At 38.9% G+C, this 22902-nt stretch overlaps 1 protein-coding gene across 5 annotated transcripts in view; it reads left to right on the forward strand.

Moving 5' to 3' along the window:
* Positions 1-22902, forward strand: part of LOC138756962 (protein O-GlcNAcase) — a 127055-nt gene that overhangs the window by 12647 nt on the left and 91506 nt on the right. For 4 of the 5 annotated variants that reach the window (XM_069923480.1, XM_069923479.1, XM_069923482.1 and 1 more), the window contains 2 exons: positions 2960-3043; positions 22345-22396. In XM_069923480.1, the coding sequence (XP_069779581.1) occupies positions 3004-3043; positions 22345-22396 (92 nt within the window). In that variant the 5' untranslated portion in view covers positions 2960-3003. The remainder of the gene's footprint in view (positions 1-2959; positions 3044-22344; positions 22397-22902) is intronic. The other variant, XM_069923481.1, reaches the window with a different exon arrangement.

The following is a 22902-nucleotide window of genomic DNA, read 5'->3' on the forward strand; positions in this document are numbered from 1 at the left end:
TTCTTCTGACGACATAAAATATATAACAAAGATGATTTCAATCTGTGCCCCCTCCTGAAGGGTGGCTCTCCAGGGGACCTGTATGCCCCTGTTGAGAAGGGCTGATCTAGATCCTGCTGTAACCTTAGACACCCTCAATTTTGCTGTTATCTGCATTCTCAATTCTATTTGATAATTACATTTCAGTTATTGGATGTAAGGGGTATTATCTATCCTGGGCAAACAGAATACTTGAATAGCACCATTCACATCCAGTCTCAGTTTAACCTTCATTACATTGAACAGTATTCTACAGTATTCATTGGCCTTCCAGGGAGTTTAGGGTCAAGTTCCTGACATGGGACTCCTTTACTGCACAGGCATCACAAAGGTAGACAATGTTTTGCCAAAAGATGAAAGATCTGATGGATGAGATCTTTCTGACTGATGTGATGTGGAATCATGACAAATTATTTTGACAGACTGCTCGGGGAAACCACCCTGCAGACAACTTTCTCCAGGGTATTGCTGATTACGGAGGCTTGATAGCTAAAGCTAATGTGCAATATCAGAGTAAATTGATTTGTTTTAGTCACAGAATTTGGCAGATAATATCTATGCTCATGTTTCCTCTCTCCTCTCCTCTCCCCTCTCCTCTCTCTCCCTCTAAATTGCAATGCTTTTCCTTCTTCCACTCCTGTTCTTGAACAACCATTCTTCCATCGCTTTTGCTCTTTGTAACTGCTGCCATTTCTCCCTCCTCATCTCTGTCAGTTTTCTTTCACTCTCCTTTCTCTCATGCTCCCTTTCTCTTCATCTCATCTCATCTTTCTCCCTGCCCCACTCCTCTTTTTCTTCCATATCTGTTCCCCCTCCAATTTGCACTCTCCATATCTCCTGCTTCCCTGACCCCTTTCTCTTCCTCAACTGCCTTCCTCTCCATCCCTGCAACTTCATCCCCGACATTCCCTCGCTCACATTTCCTCCCTCACCATCCTCTCTCCCTCCAATTTCACTCTCCTCTCCCACCTTTCTCTCCTCCCCCTTTTCATTCTCTCCTAATTCTTTCTCCTCTTTCTCTCTCTCCTCCCACTCCCATTTTCTCTTCGCATTTCATTCCCTCTGCCTTGCATCACTCACATTTTTCTCCCATTTTCTCACCCCGCATTCTCCCCTGTCCCTCATTCTTCTCTCCTCTAACTCTCCCCTCGCACTCTCTCCCTTCTTTCCATTTCCTTTTTTCTCTCCCCAACCCATTCTCTCTTCTTCCTATTCTCTCCCTCATTCTCCCCATTTCTCTCCTTCCCACTCTCCCCTTCCTAATCCTTCAAATCCCCTGTTCTCCCCTCCCCTCCCACCCACTCTTTCCCCCACACTTCTCCTGCCTTCCCCTCTCTCACTTTTCACCCACTCATCCTCTTTTTCTAATCTTGTCATTCCTTCCGTCTTCTATTTTCCTGCTCTCTTCCTCGACCAACCCTTCCCATTCTCTCACGTTCTATCTGTCACTGTCTCCATTTCCCTCTTCCCTCAATCCCTAACCCTCATCCTCTTGTCAAACTCCACCTCACTCCCTTTCTATTTCTCCCCCAACCACCTCTTGTTCCTCACATATTCCTTCAAGGCTTCCCTGCACATTTCCCTTACCTCTTCCCTTAACGTTACCTCATTATCTCTCTCTCTCTACCTCACTATCCTCTCCCTCATTTTCATTCACTCCCATTCCTTTCTTCCCCTCAGTTTCTCCAACCTGACATTTCCTCTTCTCCTCTTCCCTATTCCTTCTCATTTCTGCCCTCATCCAATTCATCCACTCCCTCACTCTCGCTTCCTCAGTTCACTCATGCTTTTCCTCTCTTTCTCCTCACCTTCTTCCTCCCACTTTCCTCCCTCCTTTCCTCCTCTATTCCTACCATGATGGACATCTACAACACATGATGCACATAGAAAGCAATAAACATTATGAAGGATTCACATACTCCTCATGTAAACCTTTCTCCCTTCTGCCATCTGGTAGGAGGTACTGAGGCACTCGGGCCCTTACGTCCAGATTGGGCAACAGGTTTTTCCATGAAGCCATCAGACTCTTGAATTCACGCAACATATGTGGATAGTGTACCGTGGACTTTTATTTCACTTTATATTTATGTAAATCAGCTCTGTGGTCCTGGAGAAATGCTATTCCGTCTTTACCGTGCAATGCATGATGTGAACGACAAATAAAGTTGACTTGACGACCCTCTCCCTCACCAACTGCTCTGTCATATTGTCTCTCACCATCCCTCCCGTACCCTCTTTTCTCCACTCAACTCTCTATCTGCCTCCCCATTCTCTCTAATTCTCCTCTCTCCCTCTCACTATCCATATGTCACTCCTCCCTCCAACCCCACCACTTTCCACCTTCCCCCTTCCACCCCAATCTCCCACATCCTCTCCCTCCCTTCATACTCTTATCTGTTACCTGCTTCTTATTTCTCTACCCATCCTCCATCTCTCTCCTTCCCATTTCCTGTTCATCCCCTTCATCCCTGTCTCCCTACTTTCATTTATTTCCCCTTTTCCCCTTCCATCTCCTTTTCTCCTTTTTCTCTTTCTCCTCTATCCCCCTTTCTCTCTATTTTCCCCCTTTCTATCTCTTTTTTCTCTTTCCTCCCTCCTTTCTCTCTCTCTGCTGTCCTTCCCTTCCTCCCTCCCTTTCCCACCCTAATGTCTGACTGTCTGTCTCTTTCTGTCTTTGTCTCTATCTGTCCCCCTCCTTTCTTTCATCCTCCCCATCTCTCTGTTTCATTCTTTTTACATCCCTTTTCCTCTTTCCCTTTCTCTCTGCATGTCTGTCTCCACGCTCTCTTCCTCCTTTCTCTTTCCTTCACCTCTCTCTCTCTCTCTCTCTTCCTCCCTCCCCCTTCCTCCCCCTCTCTCTCTCTCTCTCTCTCTCTCTCTCTCTCTCTCTCTCTCTCTCCCTCCCCCCCCCTCTCTCCAGCAATCGAAACCATTGCCTGTTGGGAGGCCGATGCCGGGAGCTTCATGGAGCAGAAGCCGCCTCTCATCTGTGGCATTGTGGAAGGTCAGTGACTTCAGCCCCCCTCCCCTCTTTCATTCTGGGAGCCCCTCCCAGCTGTGCAAAGCTGGCAGCTGCATTAAGATATTAGCTTACAAGCAAATTTGAAAGCAGCAAACACTGCATCACAATCTCTGTTGTGCCATTTGACTGAGATCAGCCTTTATCGGTTGTCATGGAGTCTCCAGAAATTAAAGTTTAATGTTCTGGACACTGCAGCAAGCAAACGCTGTGTGAAAAATCTTAGGGCCATTTAAAACTGTGCTCTATGTCCAAATTAAAAAAAATTAAAACATGTGTTTCAGAGTTTTCTTGAACGTGTTTATTAAATTAGTTTTGAAAAAATGGAGGGGAATTAATAAGTATGTGTATGTGTGAAGGAGGTCATGTGATGAAACATCGAGGAATCCATCCAAAAAAAGTTGGCACCCCTCTTCTAGATGGTGTGGTGGTGACAGGGTTAAGGAACTACACAAGAAAACGCTATTTGATGGACAGAAAAGAATCCTACCTTTTGTTTTGTGATGGGGAGGTGGGTGGGTTTATGAGTTAACATGTTTGGGGGAAGGGTGATGGGGTGCATGTGGTTTGTGTATGGAACACCAACACCCTTGGCGACAAGCAACCTTGGTAACTGAAGAAAGTGTCAGTCAACATCGAGGAGAGTCAGGAGGGATAATCATCATTTTGTTTGTGAAGGAGAAGAACTCAGTGCTTTATGAGGTAAAGGGGGGTGGGTTGATGAGAGAGAGGAAAGAATGAGAAGGAAGGGAGGGCAGGATGAGGGGAAGAATGGTTTAGGGGGAGCATAGAGCCAATGGACTCTTCTCAACTAAAGGATTCAGCGCAACCAGGGGAATAGAGAGGGACTTCGCTCTTGTTTTGTTCAGCCCTTGGGGCTGAACCAAGAATCGCTGCTTCGACCTGCCTGTGACTTTAAAAAAAATGTGATTTGTTCTTGGAATGTTGGCAAGGCTCGCGATCCTAATTCATAGGAATTTCTCCAGCACCTTTCATGGCTTCAGAACTTGTTCAGATTCCTCACAGCAGAGAAGACCATTCAGCCCATCACATTTAAGATTCAAGATTATTTTATTGTTATAAAACAGAAAAAGTTATATTACATGAAATTTCCTTTAGTCTACTGTAAGGCAGACAAAGATTAACCATTAGCAGAAATTGCCCCGTGCCCCTTACAGTCAGAGAAAGAGAGGCAAAAGAGAGTCTCCCCAGAGCCACCGAGTCTCCATGGATTTGCCTCCAGCCCTCCCGCAGCCACACCGACTTCAGTCCAAACCATCAGCAGTCCAAACCTCCGACATGATCAGGAAGCTTTCATGGCCCTCAGCATCCTCTCACATCTTGGCTCTGATACCTATCACCCCTTCAGTTGGTCTGGAGCCAGTGTCCAGCAGCCCAGCGTGAGACCCTTGGCTACCATCACCAACAGTCTGCAGCCTGTCTCTGACTTACACTGGCTCTTAGACTAATCCCCGCCAGTCCCACTTGTTTCCCTATCACGCAGTGGTTTTCAAACTTTTTCTTCACTCACATGTCACCTTAAGTAATCCCTATGCCATAGGTGCTCTATAATTAGTAAGGGATTACTTAGGTGGTGTATGAGTGGAAAGAAAAAGTTTGAAACCCAATGTTTTAATGGAACCTAATTGACTTGTTATGTGCACGGTTTCAGAACTCCAAAGAGAATGGGCCAATGGGAATTTTTCTCAAGCAAAGTATTTCAGTAACAATTGGGTCTCGAGCATCATCCAAATCAATTCCAAATTCTTTGTTTTTTATGTTACTTAGGAGGAAGATCTCTGGATTCTTTGGTATATTGTTTTCGGTAATTTTATTTAATATTTGGTTTAGATCTTCCCAAAATTTTACTACTTTCTCACATGTCCAGATTGCATGAATTGTTGTTCCCATTTCTTTTTTACATCGAAAACATCTATCAGATACTGTGGGGTCCAATTTATTTAACTTTTGAGGTGTAATGTATAGCCTGTGTATCCAGTTATATTGTATCATACGTAACCTCGTATTTATTGTATTTCTCATCGTTCCAGAACATGACTTCTCCCATGTTTCCTTTTTTATCTTTATATTTAAATCTTGTTCCCATTTTTGTTTAGTTTTACCATTTGTTTCCTCATTCTCCTTTTCTTGCAGTTTAATATACATATTTGTTATAAATCTTTTGATTATCATTGTATCTGTAATCACATATTCAAAGTTACTTCCCTCTGGTAACCTCAGACTGCTTCCTAATTTGTCCTTCAAGTAGGATCTCAATTGGTAATATGCCAGCACTGTATCTTGAGTTATATTGTATTTATCTTTCATTTGTTCAAAGGATAATAATCTATTTCCTGAAAAACAATTTTCTATTCTTTTGATCCCTTTTTTCTCCCATTCTCTAAAGGAAAGGTTATCTATTGTAAAAGGGAGTAACTTATTTTGCGTCAATATTAGTTTTGGTAATTGATAATTTGTTTTATTTCTTTCTACATGAATCTTCTTCCAAATATTGAATAGATGATGTAATACTGGAGAACTTCTATGTTGTACCAATTTTTCATCCCATTTATATAATATGTGTTCAGGTATCTTTTCCCCTATTTTATCTAATTCTAATCTCGTCCAATCTGGCTTTTCTCTTGTTTGATAAAAATCTGATAGGTATCTTAATTGTGCGGCTCTATAATAATTTTTAAAGTTTGGCAGTTATAAGTCTCCTTGTTTATACCATTCTGTTAATTTATCTAGTGCTATCCTCGGTTTCCCCCCACTTTCCATAAAAATTTCCTTATTATTTTCTTTAACTCCTTGAAGAATTTCTCTGTCAAGTGTATTGGCAATGCCTGAAATAGGTATAATATCCTTGGAAAAATGTTCATTTTAATACAGTTTATCCTTCCTATTAGTGTTAGTGGTAAATCTTTCCAATGCTCTAAATCGTCCTGTAATTTTTTCATTAGTGGATAATAATTGAGTTTATATAGTTGGCCGAGATTTTTATTTATTTGTATACCTAGGTATCTTATTGCATGCATTTGCCATCTGAATGGTGATTCCTTCTTAAATTTTGAGAAATCCGCATTATTCATAGGCATTGCTCTGTGATTATTTACGTTAATCTTGTAACCCGACACTTCTCCATATTCCTTCAATTTCTTATATAATTCTTTTATTGATTGTTCTGGTTCTGTTAAGTATACTATAACATCATCCGCAAATAAACTGATTTTATATTCCTTGTCTTTTATTTTTATCCCTTTTATATTATTTTCTGTTCTTAACAATTCTGCTAGTGGTTCTATAGCTAACGCGAACAATAAGGGTGATAGTGGGCATCCCTGCTGTGTTGAACTGCTTAAGTTAAATTGCTTTGATATATATCCATTTACTGTCACTTTCGCCAATGGTCCCTTATATAATGCTTTAATCCAATTAATATACTTCTCTGGTAAACTGAATTTTTGCAATACTTTGAATAAATAATTCCATTCTACTCTGTCAAAGGCCTTCTCTGCGTCTAAAGCAACTGCTACTGTTGGCGCTTTACTCCCTTCTACTGCATGAATTAAGTTAATAAATTTACAAATATTGTCTGTTGTGCGTCTTTTTTTAATAAATCCAGTTTGGTCTAGATTTACCATTTTCGGTACATACTCTGCTAATCTGTTTGCTAATAGTTTAGCTATTATCTTATAATCTGTGTTAAGTAAAGATATTGGTCTATATGACGCTGGTGCGAGTGGATCTTTCCCTTGCTTTAGTATTACTGTAATTATTGCTGTTTTACATGAATCTGGTAAGCTTTGTGTTTTATCAATCTGGTTGATTACTTCCAGGAGGGGAGGAATTAATAAATCTTTAAATGTTTTATAGAATTCTATTGGGAATCCATCCTCTCCTGGTGTTTTATTATTTGGTAATTTTTTTATTATCTCTTATATTTCTACTATTCCAAATGGTTCTGTTAATTTATTTTGTCCCTCTATTTGTAGTTTTGGTAGTTAGATGAATTTCTAACTAAAATTGAACTACCTTCTTTCCCTTCGTTTTCAGTTTGGTATAATTGTTCATAGAATTCTCTAAAGTTTTCCTTGATCTCCTTTGGATTATATGTGATTTGTTTGTCTTTTTTCCTTGATGCCAATACCATTTTCTTAGCTTGTTCTGTCTTAAGCTGCCATGCTAGAATTTTGTGCGTTTTTTCCCCTAGTTCATAATATTTCTGTTTTGTCTTCATTATATTCTTCTCCACCTTATATGTTTGTAGTGTTTCATATTTTATTTTTTTATCTGCCAATTCTCTTCTTTTAGTTGTATCTTCCTTCATTGCTAATTCTTTTTCTATATTTACTATTTCCCTTTCCAACTGCTCTGTTTCCTGATTATAGTCCTTCTTCATCTTGGTTACATAACTTATTATTTGCCCTCTAATGAATGCTTTCATTGCATCCCATAGTATAAACTTATCTTTCACTGATTCTGTATTTATTTCAAAATACATTTTAATTTGTCTTTCAATGAATTCTCTAAAATCCTGCCTTTTGAGTAACATGGAGTTTAATCTCCATCTATACATTCTTGGAGGGATGTCCTCTAACTTTATTGTCAATATTAAGGGTGAATGGTCCAATAATATTCTAGCTTTATATTCTGTTTTTCTTACTCTATCTTGCATACGAGCTGATAACAAAAATAGGTCTATTCTTAAGTATGTTTTATGTCTAGCCGAGTAATATGAATATTCCTTTTCCTTTGGGTGTTGTTTCCTCCATATATCCAAAAGTTGCATTTCTTCCATCGATTTAATTATAAATTTGGTTACTTTGTTCTTTCTGTTAATTTTTTTCCCAGTTTTGTCCATATTTGAATCCAAATTCAGGTTGAAATCCCCTCCTATTAATATGTTCCCTTGCGTATCTGCTATCTTCAAAAAAATATCTTGCATAAACTTTTGATCTTCTTCGTTAGGTGAATATACATTGAGTAGATTCCAAAACTCCGAATATATCTGACATTTTATCATTACATATCTCCCTGCTGGATCTATTATTTCCTCTTCTATTTTAATTGGCACATTTTTACTAATTAATATAGCTACTCCTCTTGCTTTTGAATTATATGACGCTGCTGTTACGTGTCCTACCCAATCTCTCTTTAATTTCTTGTGCTCCAATTCAGTTAAATATATTTCTTGCACAAATGCTATATCAATTTTTTCTTTTTTCATTAAATTTAGCAGTTTCTTCCTTTTAATTTCGTTATGTATTCCGTTAATATTTAAAGTCATATAGTTCAGCGTAGCCATTTTATACTTTGTTTATCTTCCCTTTCTGTTTCTCCATCATTACCTTTCCTTCTTATCCATTTCTGCTTTCTTGTTTTGAACACTTTATAAAACAACATTTCTAAAACATCAAACATTTTCCCTATTCTCCTATTTAAAACTTCTTTAACCCCATTCTCCCCTCCCCCTCCTGAGTTGTCCTTTATCCCTTGTCGGACAACCACATCTCCCCTCTCCATTTGGATTTGCGAATTCACTCGCAAATGTCAGCTGATTTTGCAGTGACCGTAACTCCTCCCCACCCAGCCCCCCCAGAAAAGATTTCAATTTTCATATGTAACAAAGGTCACTCTTTTAATTCCCTCCTTATTCCCTCTATTCTATTTCCCTCCCTTATTAATTCTTGTCTATACTCTATATATTTTCATCTAAATACGGATACATTCTTGTATGCACACTATATATATACACACATATACCCCTTTACACACATACATATAGATCGTGGTCATTTTTACTCTCATTACATGTCTTCATCTCTGCTTGTTTTGTAGTTGTTCTGCAAATTTCCTTGCTTCCTCTGGATCCGAGAATAGTCTGTTTTGTTGCCCTGGAATAATTATTTTAAGTACCGCTGGGTACCTTAACATAAACTTATATCCTTTTTTCCCTAAGATCGTTTTCGCTGTATTGAACTCCTTCCTCTTCTTCAGGAGTTCAAAACTTATGTCTGGATAGAAAAAAAATTTTTGACCTTTATATTCCAGTGGCTTTTTGTCCTCTCTTACTTTCTTTATTGCTTTCTCCAATATATTTTCTCTTGTTGTATATCTTAAGAATTTTACTAAAATGGATCTTGGTTTTTGCTGCGGTTGTGGTTTCGGGGCTAAAGTTCTATGTGCCCTCTCTATTTCCATTTCTTCCTGTAATTCTGGTCTTCCCAGGACCCTGGGGGATCCAATCTTTTATAAATTCTCTCATATTCTTGCCTTCTTCATCTTCCATAAGGCCCACTATCTTTATATTATTTCTTCTATTATAGTTTTCTATTATATCTATCTTCTGAGCTAACAGCTCCTGTGCCTCTTTAGCTTTTTTATTAGATTCTTCTAATTTCTCTTTTAAGTCTTTTACTTCCATATCTACAAATGTTTCTCGTTTTTCCATATTTTCCATGCTTTTTTCCAATTCTGATATGGCCACTTCCATTTTATTCATTTTTTCTTCTGCATTCTTAATTCTTCTTTTTATCTCATCAAATTCTTGTAATTGCCATTCTTTCACTGATTCCATATATTCTTTAAAAAAAGATACATCCATTGTCTTGCTTTTCTCTTCTTCTTCCACTTCTTTCTGTTTTTCTTCTTCCTCTGGGTTGACCATCTGTTGTTTCCTTGTTTTCTTTTTACCCTCTTCTTTCTTGTTGTCGTTATTGTCTGTGTTCTGCACCTGTTGCTGTACTGCAGGTGTCTCTCTCAGCTGTGGAGATCGACTCTGCAGCTGTTTCCCCCTCCCGTCAGTGTTTTTTTTTTCATGCGCATGTGCGGTTGTGCACTTTTACTCGGCTCTGCGAGCCCGGGACCTCCACTGACCTGTGGGAGCGGGCCTCTCTCTCCGCGGCGGGCCGCTTCGGACAGGTAAGGCCTTCACCTTCTTCTTCCGACGTCTTTCCTTCTTCTTTTCTTCCCGTTGTTTTTGGTTTTTCTTTCTTCGCTGCCATTTTCTTCACACTTTTACTTTCACTTTGTTTTGGTTTTTAAGTTTGTGCCTTTGCTTTTTCTCTATCTTTTTTTAACTTTTCTGGAGAGGGCTGGAGTTCCCCTACCGGCCACTACTCCATCACGTGACTCCCCTCCGTCACACACTCATTGATGTGGTAAATGCAGGCTCACTCTTATGTTTGAAGAATACATGGATGGGGGAGGTCTGGAGGGTTATGGAATGAGTGCAGGTTAGTGGGACGAGAGGAATGATGTTTCAGCACAGACTAGAGGGCCGAATGGCCTCTTTTCTCTGCTGTCGTGTTTTATAGTTCCAACTGCCTCTGAAATCTCCAACCACCTAATTACATGTAGGATGTAGTACATGGAACACGACTGCTCAAGAATAGTCCATTTGGCCCACAATGTCTGCACTGAACATCATGCCCAAAATAAATGATAAATCTGCTGCCTGCACACAATCCATATCTCTCCATCCCCTGCATATGTGTGTGTCCATCAGAAAGACCATAAGACATAGGGGCAGAAATAGCCTCTTCAGGCCATCATGTTTGCCTCACTGTTTAATCTTGAGCTGATCCATTTTCCTACTCAGCTCCACTTTCTGGCCTTCACCCCATAATCTTTGATGCCATTTTATCATAAACTATAATATCTTCTCTATCCCTACCCCTGCAAGTCCATTCCAGGCCCCCACTATTCTGAGTAAAAGAAAAAATTGCAGTGCATATCTCACTTAAACTTCGCTACCCTGAACTTAAACACAGGTCCTCTAGTGTATGACATTTTTGTCCTGGAAAAAAAAAACTCATGGGTTGTATAGATATAGGTATATTAATATATTCTTTATTAAACATGCAGCATGGTAACAGGCCATTTCAACCCACAAGTTCGTGCCACCCAATTTACACCCAATTAACTTACACCCCTGGTACGTTTTGAATGGTTAGAGGAAAATGACGCCTCCAGGGAAAACCCATGTGGACCAGGGAAGAACATACAAACTCCTTACAGACAGTGTGGGATTCAAACCACCGTCTGGTCCCACTTGATGGTCCTGTAAAGGCGTTGCACTAACTGCTATGCCATCCACGCCGCCCCCACTTCGCCAACTGCACCACCCTGCTATGCCAACAATGCCGCCCCCGCTGTAGGAAACATAAGGCTGTGATAGTAGGGGATTTTAATTTTCCACATATTGACTGGGACTTCCATACTGTAAAAGGCCTGGATGACTTGGAGATTGTCAAATGTGTTCTGGAAAGTTTTCTAAATCAATATATAGAGGTACCAACTAGAGAGAGTACAATTCTGAATCTCCTATCAGGGAATGAGACAAGACAGGTGACAGAGTATGTGCAGCGGAACATTTTGGGTCCAGTCATCATTATGCCATTAGTTTGAAGTTAATTATAGAGAAGGATAAGTCTGGTCCTCTGGTGAGATTCTAAATTGGAGAAAGGCCAGTTTTGAGGAAATGAGAAAGGATCTGGAAAGCGTGAATTGGGATAAGTTGTTTTTGGGCAAGGATGTGCTCAGTAAATGGAAGGCCTTCAAAGGTAATATTTTGTGCGTACAGTATTTGCATCTTCTTGTCAGGATTAAAGGCAAAGTTAACAGGTATAGATAAACTTGGTTTTATGGGATATTTGGGATCTGGTTAAGAGAGCGATGTATCACAGATATAGGCAAGAAGGAGCAAATTGGGTACTTATGGAGTATTAAAAAATGCAAGAAAAACTTCAAGAAAGAAATCAGGAAGGCTAAGTGAAGACATGAGGTGGCTTTGGCAGACAATGTGAAGAAAAATCCTATGGGTTTCTATGGGAGTATTAAGAGCAAAAGGATAGTAAGGGACAAAATTCATCCCCCTGAAGATCAGAGTGGTCGGCCATGTATGGAGTCAGAAGAGATGGGAAGATCTTAAATGGTTTTTTTTGCATCAGTATTTACTCAGAGTCTAGGGAAATAAGGAAAACAAGCAGTGAAATCATGGAACCTAAACAGATTAAAGAGGAGATGCTTGTTGTCTTAAAGCAAATAAGGGTGGATGAATCCCAGAGCCTGACAAGATATTCCTTCAGATCTTGAGGCAGGCTCCTTGGCAGAAATAATTAAATGTCCTAAGCCACGGGTATGGTGCCGGAGGATTGGAGGGTAGCTCATGTTATTCCATTGTTTAAAAAAGGCTCCAGAAGTAACCCAGGAAATCATAAGCCAGTGAGTCTGATGACAGTCAGAGGTAAATTATTGGAAGGTGCGCTAAGAGATCAGATACATAAGTATTTGGATAGTCAGGCACTGATAACAGATAGTCAACATGACTTTGTGAATGGTAGATCAGGTTTAACTAACCTTCCAGTTTTTCGAGGTTACCAGGAACGTTTATGAAGGAAAGGTTGTGGATGTTGTCCACATAGACTTTAGTAAGGCCTTTGACAAGGTTCCACATGGAGGTTACTTGGGAAAGTTCAGCTGCTCGGTATTCATTGTAAGGTAGTACAATGGATTCAATATTGACTATATGGGAGAAGTCAGAGAGTGGTAGTCGATGATTGCTTCTCAGACTGGTGGCTTGTGACTAGTGGTGTTGCCTCAGGGATCGGTGCTGGGACCATTGTTGTTTGTCATCTATATCAATGAAATGGATGATAATGTGGTCAATTGGATCAGCCAGTTTGCTGATGACACGAGATTGGAGCCGTTGTGGACAGTGAGGAAGGTTTTCAGAGCTTGCAGAGGGATCTGGACCAGCTGGAAAAATGGACTGAAAAATGGGAGATGGAATTTAATGCAGACAGGTGTGAGGTATATAACCATATAACCACTTACAGCACAGAACAGGCCAGTTCGGCCCTACTAGTCCATGCCGTAGCAAATCCCCACCCTCCTAGTCCCACTGACCAGCACCGGTCCATACCCCTCTAGTCCCCTCCTATCCATGTAACGATCCAGTCTTTCCTTAAATGTAACCAATGATCCCGCCTCGACCACGTCTGCCGGAAGCTCATTCCACATCCCCACCACCCTCTGCGTAAAGAAATTTCCCCTCATGTTCCCCTTATAATTTTCCCCCTTCAATCTTAAACTCTAGTTTGAATCTCCCCCTTTCTTAATTGAAAAAGCCTATCCACATTTACTCTGTCTGTCCCTTTTAAAATCTTAAACACCTCGATCAAGTCCCCTCTCAATCTTCTATGCTCCAGAGAAAAAAGCCCCAGTCTGCACAACCTTTCCCTGTAACTCAGACCCTGAAATCCTGTCAACATTCTCGTGAACCTTCTCTGCACTCTCTCTATTTTGTTTATATCTTTCCTATAATTTGGTGACCCAAACTACACAGTACTCCAAATTTGGCCTCACCAATGCCTTGTACAATTTCATCATAACCTCCCTACTCTTGAATTCAATACTCCGATTTATGAAGGCCAACATTCCAAATGCCTTCTTCACCGCACCATCTACCTGAGTATCAGCCTTGAGGGTACTATTTACCATCACTCCTAAATCCCTTTGTTGCTCTGCACTCCTCAATTGTCTACCATTCAATGTATATGACCTATTTAAATTTGCCTTTCCAAAATGCAGCACCTCACATTTATCTAAATTTTATAAATTTATCTAATGTTGCATTTTAGAAGGACAAACCAAGAAAGGACACCCACTGTAAATGATCGGGCACTGAGGAGTGAAGTAGAACAGAGGGATCTGGAAATACAGATACATAATTCCCTGAAAGTGGTGTCAGAGGTAGATGGGATTGTATTGGCTTCCAGTTATAAGTCAAAGAATTGAGGAGTTGAGTTGGGATGTTATGGTAAAGTTATATGAGGCCTGGGTGAGGCCAAATTTGGAGTCTTGTGTACAATTTTTGTCACCTAATTACAGGAAAGATATAAATAAGGAGTTCAGATTTGTGGATCACTGAGATCTTTTCTGGGGAAGGTCTGATCTGTGCAGAAAGGACAGACTGCACCTGAACTGGAGGGAGACCAATATCTTGTTGGGTAGGTTGCTAGAGCTGTTGGGGAGGGTTTAAACTAGTTTGGCGGCGGTGGGGTGGGGGGGGGGGGGGGGGTGAGAACCAGAATGAGAGTGCAGTGAATAGGGTAGAAGGTCAAAAGCATGATGGTAGGTGTTCTGATTTTGTGAGGAAGGACAGGCAGGAAACCAAACATACAAATAGTCAGAGGATTTGAAATGTGTCTATTTAAAAGTTAGAGTATTAGAAATAAAGGGGATGAACTTAGTGCATGGATCAGTTTGTGGAACAACGATGCTGTGGCCGTTATAGTTACTTGGCTGGAGGAAGGGCAGGATTGGCTGATGCAGGTACTGGGATTTAGATGTTTTAAAAGGAATATGATGGGAAGTAAGAAAAGTGGGGTCGGGGGGAAGGAAACTAGCATTATATTACGGCTATAAATAGGGAGGACGTTGCTGAGGGAGTGTCTACTGAGATAGTGTGGGTGGAAGTTAAAAATAGGAAGGAGCATCACTTTACTAGAAGTATTCTATAGGCCCCAAAATAGCCCTTGGGACACCATGGAGCAGATAAACAGGCAGATTTGGACTGGAGCTGGAAATGCAGGGTTATTGTTAGGTGAGACTTCAATTTCCCTAATATTGACTGGCACTTCTGGTCTCCAAGAGGAATAGATGGGACTAAATTTGTCAAGTGTGTTCAAGAAGGATTCGGCCAATGAGAAGAGAGGCATACTGGAACTAATTCTGGGTAATGAATTTGATCAAGTGGCAGACCTCTCGGTGGGTAGGCACTTTGATGGAAGTGACCACCACTCCCTGAGCTTTAGCACAGCTTTGGATAAGGATAAAAGCAGTCAAAAATGGGAAAGTGTTTAATTGAGGAAGGGATAATTATGATAGTATGAGGCAGGAACTAGTGAGAGTAAAATGGAAACAGGTGGAAATACTGAACTAATGTGTAGGAAATTTAGAGATCACTTGTGCTGGGTTCAGGATAGGGTTGTCCTACTGGGACAGGGAAAAAATGGTAGGAAAATGGATCCATGGTTGACAAAACAGGAGAGGCAACTGATCAAGAGGAAGAAGGAAGTATACATTAGATACAGGAAGCAGAAAACAGGATGGGCTCATGAGAAGTATATGTTAGCCAGGAAGGTGCTTAATAAAGGACTTAGGAGAGCTCCAAGTGGGCATGGGAAGGCTTTGGCATGTAGGATTAAATAGAACCTCTAGGTGTTCTTTGTATATATGAAGAACAGAAAGATGACAAGAATGAAGGTGGAGCCACCAAAGGATAAAGGAGGGAATCTGTACTTAGAGGCACAGGAAGTTGGGGAGGTCCTCAATGAATACTTTGCTTCAGTATTCACAAAAGAAAAGTACCTGGATCAGGGTAAGATCTAAATAGAACAGGCTTCTGCTCCACAATGTGGAGATTAAAGAAGAGTAAGTGTTGGATCTTCTTAAAAGCATTAAGATTTTGCTGTGGGAAGTGAAGGAAGAGATAGCTGGAGCAGTGGCTATGATCTTTGATCCTGTTTGGATACAGGAGAGATGTTGGAGGATTGGAGAATGTAAAATGTGATCTCCTTGTTTAAAAAAGAAAATAAAGAGAATCCTGGGAATTATAGTCTTATGTTAGTGGTGTGCAAACTATCAGAGAGGATTCTTAAGGATAATTGGAGAAATACAGTCTACCCAAGGATAATCAGCATGGCTTTGTGAAGGGAAGGTCGTGCCTAATTGAGTTTTTTGAGGAGGTAACAATTGATGAGAGATGAGTGGTAGATGTGGTCTATATGGATTTTAGTAAGGCATTTGATGAGGTCCCCCAGGAGAGACTTTCAGAAAGTATTGAGTTAAGCAATCCATGGAACCTTGGGTGTGTTGGTTAAAAAAAAATTGGCTTGAATGTAGAAAGCAGAGAGTAGTAGAGGAAGGAAAGTATTCTGCCTGGAGGTTGGTGACGAGTGGAGTACTACAGGGATCTGTTCTGGGAACCCCTGCTCTTTGTGATTTTTATAAATGACCTAGACGAAGAGGCAGAAGGATGGGTCAATGTTTGCGGATGACAAGAAGGTTGGAGGAGTTGTGATTGATGATTTTTCTTTTTAAAATATTGCTTTATTGATTTTTAAAAAATGTACAGAAAGAAGTATAAACCAAAAAAAATGAAACATTACACAAAATAATTAAACCATTCTGTTTATCATAACATGTGAAATGTACCTATCCTTACTGTCCTTGCTTTTAAATGAAATATCTCTGAAAGTCTTCCATTATTCCTCAATCGTCCCTCCATATAGCCTGCGTTCCCTGGCTAACTCCTCCCTCATCCCTTGTTTAGGCATAATGCACTGAACTCAATTATACTGTGATCACTCTTTCCAAGAGGATCCCTAACAACAAGATCACTAATTTTACCAGTCTCATTGTACAGGACCAGATCCAGCGTAGCAGGCTGGTCGGGCTCTTATTTCTTATCATTGAGGGGGATGAGAGGTGGAGAGGGTGAGCAAATTTAAATTCCTGGGAGTCACTATTTTGTAGGTCCTTTCCTGGACCCAACACACTAATGTCATAGCAAAGAAAGCATGTCAGTGTCTCTACTTCCTCGAGTTTATGGAGTTTTGGTATGACATTGAACATTTTGACCAACTTCTACAGATGTATAGTGCAGTATGGCATTGGAAATCTTGACAAACCTCTGCAGATGTGTGGTGGAAAGTGTGCTGACCAGTTGCATCATGACCTGATATGGGGGCACCAATACCTCTGAGCAGAAAGCCCAGCAAAAGGTAGTGAACAGAGCCCAGTAGATCACAGGAAAAACTCTCCCCACCATTGAGAAAATCGACATGGAACACTGCTGTTGGAGATAGCAGCAAATCACCAAGGATCCATAGCACCAAGATCATGCTCTCTCTCTGTGTTGGTGTCACAAGACAGGCTCAGGGACAGTTGCTACCCCTCCACCATTAGGTCCTTAACAACAGACTCAACTAGTGACTCATTTAAAGACTTACTTTCACATATTTATTTTTCTTTATTGGAATCAGTTTGTTTACATTTCTAGTCTGAATCTTCAAACCAACATATTGTAAATATGGGCTCCATATTTTCTGAAAAAAATATTTATTACGTAAACTGCAAGTTATTTTTTCAACAGGAATACAAGATCTCAACGTTCTTTCATTACATTTCTCTTTTTTGTATCATTTTTAAATTTAGACCTACAGCACAGTAACATGCCCTTTTGGCCTATGAGGCCATTCTGCCCAATTACACCCAATTGATCTGTAACCCCCCCCACCTGGATGAAGGAAACCAGAGCAGCCGGAGGAAACCCATGAAGACATGGAAAGAACATACAAACTCCTTATAGACAGTGTGAGATTCGAATTCGGGCCCAATCACTGGCATTGTAACAGCTATCCACTGCACTAACTGTGGCACCTACACATCTTTTCTTGAGTTTGCACTACCAATAAGTAACACTTCTGCCTGGCCTGTAGGAAAACGAATCTCAGGGTTGTATGTGATGTCATGTATGTACTCGGACAATAAATCTAAACTTTGAATTATATTTTCCCGCTTACTATGAACTCACAACCTAGTGCTTGCTGTGACCCAATTAGCATATTTCACATGCTATCTTTCTTTTCCCTGCTGTGGTGCTTTTATTAAGATATATGAATGGCGGGGGGACGTGGCAAGATGGCGTAGAGTCTAGACGTGCAATCTCGACCTCTCTGGCCAGACTTTTAAATACCCGTTTTTTAACCCTTTGTTTTCAAGTTTAAACTTTTTTAATTTTTAAGGAATTATTATGGCCACTAATGGTAAAAAGACTAAACCTCAAATTCATAAGAAGTTACATTTTCGAAGTGCTGAAGATTTGGGGCCTAGACGGGGTCTAAACCCCAAAGATCGCCTGTGGGGGCTGAAAAAAAAATCTATTGCTCACCAAATGAAGGATGGTGCTGGAATTACCCGTTCTCTGGAAGAAGGTGCGTGTTCCCAAGAAGTGGACCCTGCCTTTCGATTTAAGTGGACCCCGATTTGGAAAGCCTTTCGATTTTAATGGAGGGAGCACGCAGGAAGACGACTCCATTGTTGGAAATGCATCAGGTAGCATTTCAATCTGAAGAAATTGTTTTTCTTCGCGAATTGATGAGAAAACAATGAGATACGGGGGGAGACCAGCGGCGACGCCCTGAGGAAGTCGGGGTGCCGTCACTGGGAGTCCAGACCCGCAGTAAAACTTTTAAAATGCCTTCTGTTGAGTTGCAGCAGGAGCTGCAGTTATCTTGTTCTGCCACTATGTCAGAGAGAGCAGAGCTGAGCTTTACTGATTCACAGTTTATGCAATTGAATGCTATTGTTCAAGCTGTTATAAAACCTTTGTTGACATCTCAAATGAATGAAATGGCTCAAATGAATGTTGGTATAAGTTCAGAATTAAATATGGTAAAGACATGTGTGGATGCATCTTATGAAGAATTAAAAAAATTCCAGACTGCTTTTTTGGACTGTAAACAACAAGTGACTTCTAACACAGAAAAAGTGTTGAAGGTGGAAAAATCAGTCATAGAACTAGGAGATCGTGAGAAGGAGCTTGAAAGAAAAATAGATTATTTGGAAAAGCAAAGCAGAAGGAATAATGTGAAAATTGTTGGTTTGCCAGAAGGATAAGATCCTCTTCGTTTTTTTAAAGACGGGATTCCGCAAATATTAGGGCAAGAATTTTTCTCTGGGGGATTGGTACTGGAAAGAGCCCATAGAGCTTTAAGAAGAACACCCTCAGCTGGTCAACCACCGAGACCGGTAATAATTCGATGTTTGAGTTATTTGGATAGAGAAGCAATACTTCGACTTGCAGTGCAAAATGTGAGACAACGACAAACTCCGTTATTGATTCAGAATAGTAGAGTCTTTTTTTATCCTGATTTGAGTCAAGAGGTCATTCAACGTCAACATTGATTCAATCCAGTTAAAGACGTTTTGTGGCGTAAAGGTTATAAGTCTACTTTTTGTTACCCTGCAGTATTGAAGATGTTTTACGGAGACTATCAATTTTGGTTTTTTGAGACTGATCGTGAAGCAATGATTTTTGCTGATTCATTGCCAGATATAAGAGGACAAAAACGTAGTCCACCATTATCTCCTAAAGAAAAATCTGGTAGCTCTGGAAACGGAAGAAATGGCAGAAATGGGAAAAATGGGGATGGAAAGAGTCTACCTCCTTTTGAAATGGGATCTTCGAGATTGGAATCTTCTGGATGAAAAGAAGAATTTTCACCAGGCGATTCACCAGGCTGATACCTGGAATGGAAAGATTGTGCAAATTGGGATTGTACTCGCTGAAGTTTAGAAGATTGAGAGGGGATCTCATAGAGACATATAAAATTCTGGCAGGACTGGACAGAATGGATGCAGATGGGATGTTTCCAAGGATGGGAAAATCCAGAACCCGGGGCCATGGTTTGAGGATAATAGGCAAACCATTTAGGACCGAGATGAGGAGGAATTTCTTTACCCAGAGGGTGGTGAATCTGTGGAATTCATTGCCACAGAGGGCAGTAGAGGCAAGTTCATTAAATCTATTTAAGAGGGAATTAGATCTATTTCTTCAGTAAAAGGGTATTAAAGGTTACGGAGAGAAGGCGGGGACGGGGTACTGAACTTTAAGATCAGCCATGATCTCGTTGAATGGCGGAACAGGCTCGAAGGGTCGAATGATCTACTCCTGCTCCTATCTTCTATGTTTCTATGTTTTTTTCTTTTGTTATTATGATATTTTGATATTATTGACTGTTTGGCTGGGGAGGAAGAGATTTGCACTAAGTTCTTTACTCGTCATAAGCCACTGGTGGGTGACCCACACCCAATTTTTTTTAGGGGATTACTACCTTTTGGTAGTTTTTTTTGGGGGGGGGGCTTTTTTTTTCTTTATTTTTTTTAAAATATTTTTAGTTTTTTATTTGTGCTTTTTTTATTGGAGGGCCTATATACATTGATTTGAGTTTTTATATAAAGATATTATTGGTATTTAGTAATAATAGTAGATATATCAAAGTTGAGGTTTGCTACTTTTAATGTTCGAGGATTAAATAGTACGATTAAACTTAAGTGAGTCTTGGCGTATATTAAGAAAATTAAAATTGATATTGCCTTTTTACAAGAAGCACATTTGAATGTGAAGGAAAGCGTGAAATTAAAAAGGGATTGGGTTGGGCATGTATATTCTTCTTCATTTAATTCTAGAGCTAAATTCGGAATCTTTTAAGTTAACTCGATCAACTCGTCAAGGTTGTCCTTTATCACCAGCTTTGTTTGCGTTAGTGATTGAACCTTTAGCGCAGTTGATAAGACAAAATACACAGATACATGGTGTGAAAGTTTTAGATGAGCGGTATAAAATTAATTTATTTCCTGATGATGTATTGGTGTATTTAATAAACCCAGCTCAGTCACTTTTGCAATTGAAGGAATGTTTAATACAATATAGATGTCTTTCTGGATATAAAGTTAATTGGGAAAAAAGTGAAATATTACCAGTAAGTGAAGGAGATTATTCAGTTTATAAGAATATTGTTAATTTGAAGTGAACTGATCAAATTAAATATCTGGGTATAATTTTGAATGTTAATTATCAATCTTTATATAAATTAAATTATGCTCCATTAATGAAAAAAATTAAAACTGATTTGATTAAATGCAAAGATTTACCTATTAATTTAATAGGAAAGATAAATACAATTAAGATGAATATTTGTTTAAATCTATTCCATATTTACTTGATAAAATTTTTTTTCGAGATTTAAATAAAATGGTTAGGAAGTTTTTATGGACTGGTAAATTTTCGAGAGTAGCTTTGAATAAATTAACTTGGAAATATGAGTTAGGGGGAATTCGTTTACCACATTTTCACAATTATTATGAGGCAACTTAAATTTATTAGTTCATTGATGGATTGGGCTAAAATTGAGATGGCAAGTATTTCTGAATTTGAAATACATCAATTTTTGTTTAGGTGGAATATAAATTTGTTACAACAATATAATGTGCCTATACTAAAACATTTAATGAAGTTATAGATAAAGAAAAATAAAATGACAGGCTCTAGGGGTAAATTATTGGCTTTGACCCCGTTGTATAATAATCAACTTGTTTCTTTTTCAATACATAATCAAAGTTTATTGCATTGGAGATTTAAAGGTGTGAAAAGTTTGGGAGATTGTTTTAAAGAGGGTAAGTTTTTATCTTTTAATCAGATGAGGGAAGATTTTGGTATTGATAAGAATTCTTTATTTCTTTATTATCAAATTCGATCTTTGGTAAAATTTATGTTTGGTAGAGATATGATTTTACCTAAAATGACTAAATTTGAGACTTTTCTTATGAAGGTACCAGAGAAGGGTTATATTTCATCTATATATCAAATATTACAGGATGGTATGGATAAAAAGGGTTGGGAGAGATCTAAAATTAAATGGGAAGCGGATATTGGTTTTACGTTTTCTGAAGAGGATTGGTTAGATATCTGTTATGATCGTGTAACTAGGTTGATAAATGCACGTTATGCAATGATTAATTACAATTTTTTACATCAATTATATTTGACACCTGAAAAATTAAAAAAAATATGGTCTTAATGAATCAGATTTGTGTTTTACAATCTTTTTGGAAGAAAATTCAATCGTTTTTAGAATATCTGTATAAGATTAAAATAGTTTTAGATCCAACAGTATTTTTATTGGGTAGTTTGCAACCTCTGAAAGGCTTGGGATTAGATAAGTTCCAGCTTGCTTTTGTACATTTAGCCTTATCCGTAGTGAAAAAAATGTATCGCTAGTACGTGGAAAGATACAAATAAGATTGATATTAATAGATGGCATAATGAGATGAAATATTGTTTAATAATGGAAAAAATTACATATGTTTCGCATGATAATTATAATTTTTTTATTAATAAGTGACTGTTATACTCAGAATATTTACATTTCAATTTATATTGATTAGATTTTAATATGTATATTTAACTTTTTTAAAAATATTCTTTCTTTTTTCTTTTTTTGGCTCTCCTTAGGAGAGTTGACTGAAGGGGGGGGGGGGTTCTTTTTTTTTATATATATATAAAATAAACCCTAACCCTAACCCTAACCCAATCCATCTATTGCTGGATATGTCATATATTATTTATTTTTTGAACAAATAAATAAAGTTTAAAAAAAAAGATATATGAATGGCATCCAGTTGCTAATGGGTTCCTGTGTATTTATTTGTAGGTTTCTATGGAAGACCATGGTCCATGGAGCAACGGATGGTGCTATTCAAATGGTAACATAGATTCAACCTTGAGGCACAAGAGTCTGCAGATATTTCAGCAGATTGTTTTTTTTTTGTTTGAGATTTAATGCAGGATATAATTGTCCATAGAACATTGAACAATGAGCACAGGAGCAGGACTGACCTTCAGCCTGCATTCCTTTGCTGAACATAATAGAACATAGAATATTACAGCACAGAACGGGCCCTTTGGCCCACAATGTCGAGCCAACCTATATAAACTTACAATCCAAACTTTCCCTACCTCACCCCCATAACCCTCTTTTTTTCTTACACCCATGAGCCTGTCTAAGAGTCTTTTATCTTTCTTTTCCAATCTTTTTATTATTATTATAATTTATAAACACATACAGTTCAAAGAGATATGAAAAATACATAGTAAATAACGAATTAATACAGAGATATTAAACAATAATATTGCAGAATAAAAATATATCATAAAAATTTTTTTTAGATCAGTTTAGAGTATGAACTATCTCTAAAAAAAATGATATAAT

Source organism: Narcine bancroftii, chromosome 3 (assembly GCF_036971445.1).
Source record: "Narcine bancroftii isolate sNarBan1 chromosome 3, sNarBan1.hap1, whole genome shotgun sequence".
In the NCBI taxonomy this organism is placed as follows: domain Eukaryota; kingdom Metazoa; phylum Chordata; class Chondrichthyes; order Torpediniformes; family Narcinidae; genus Narcine; species Narcine bancroftii.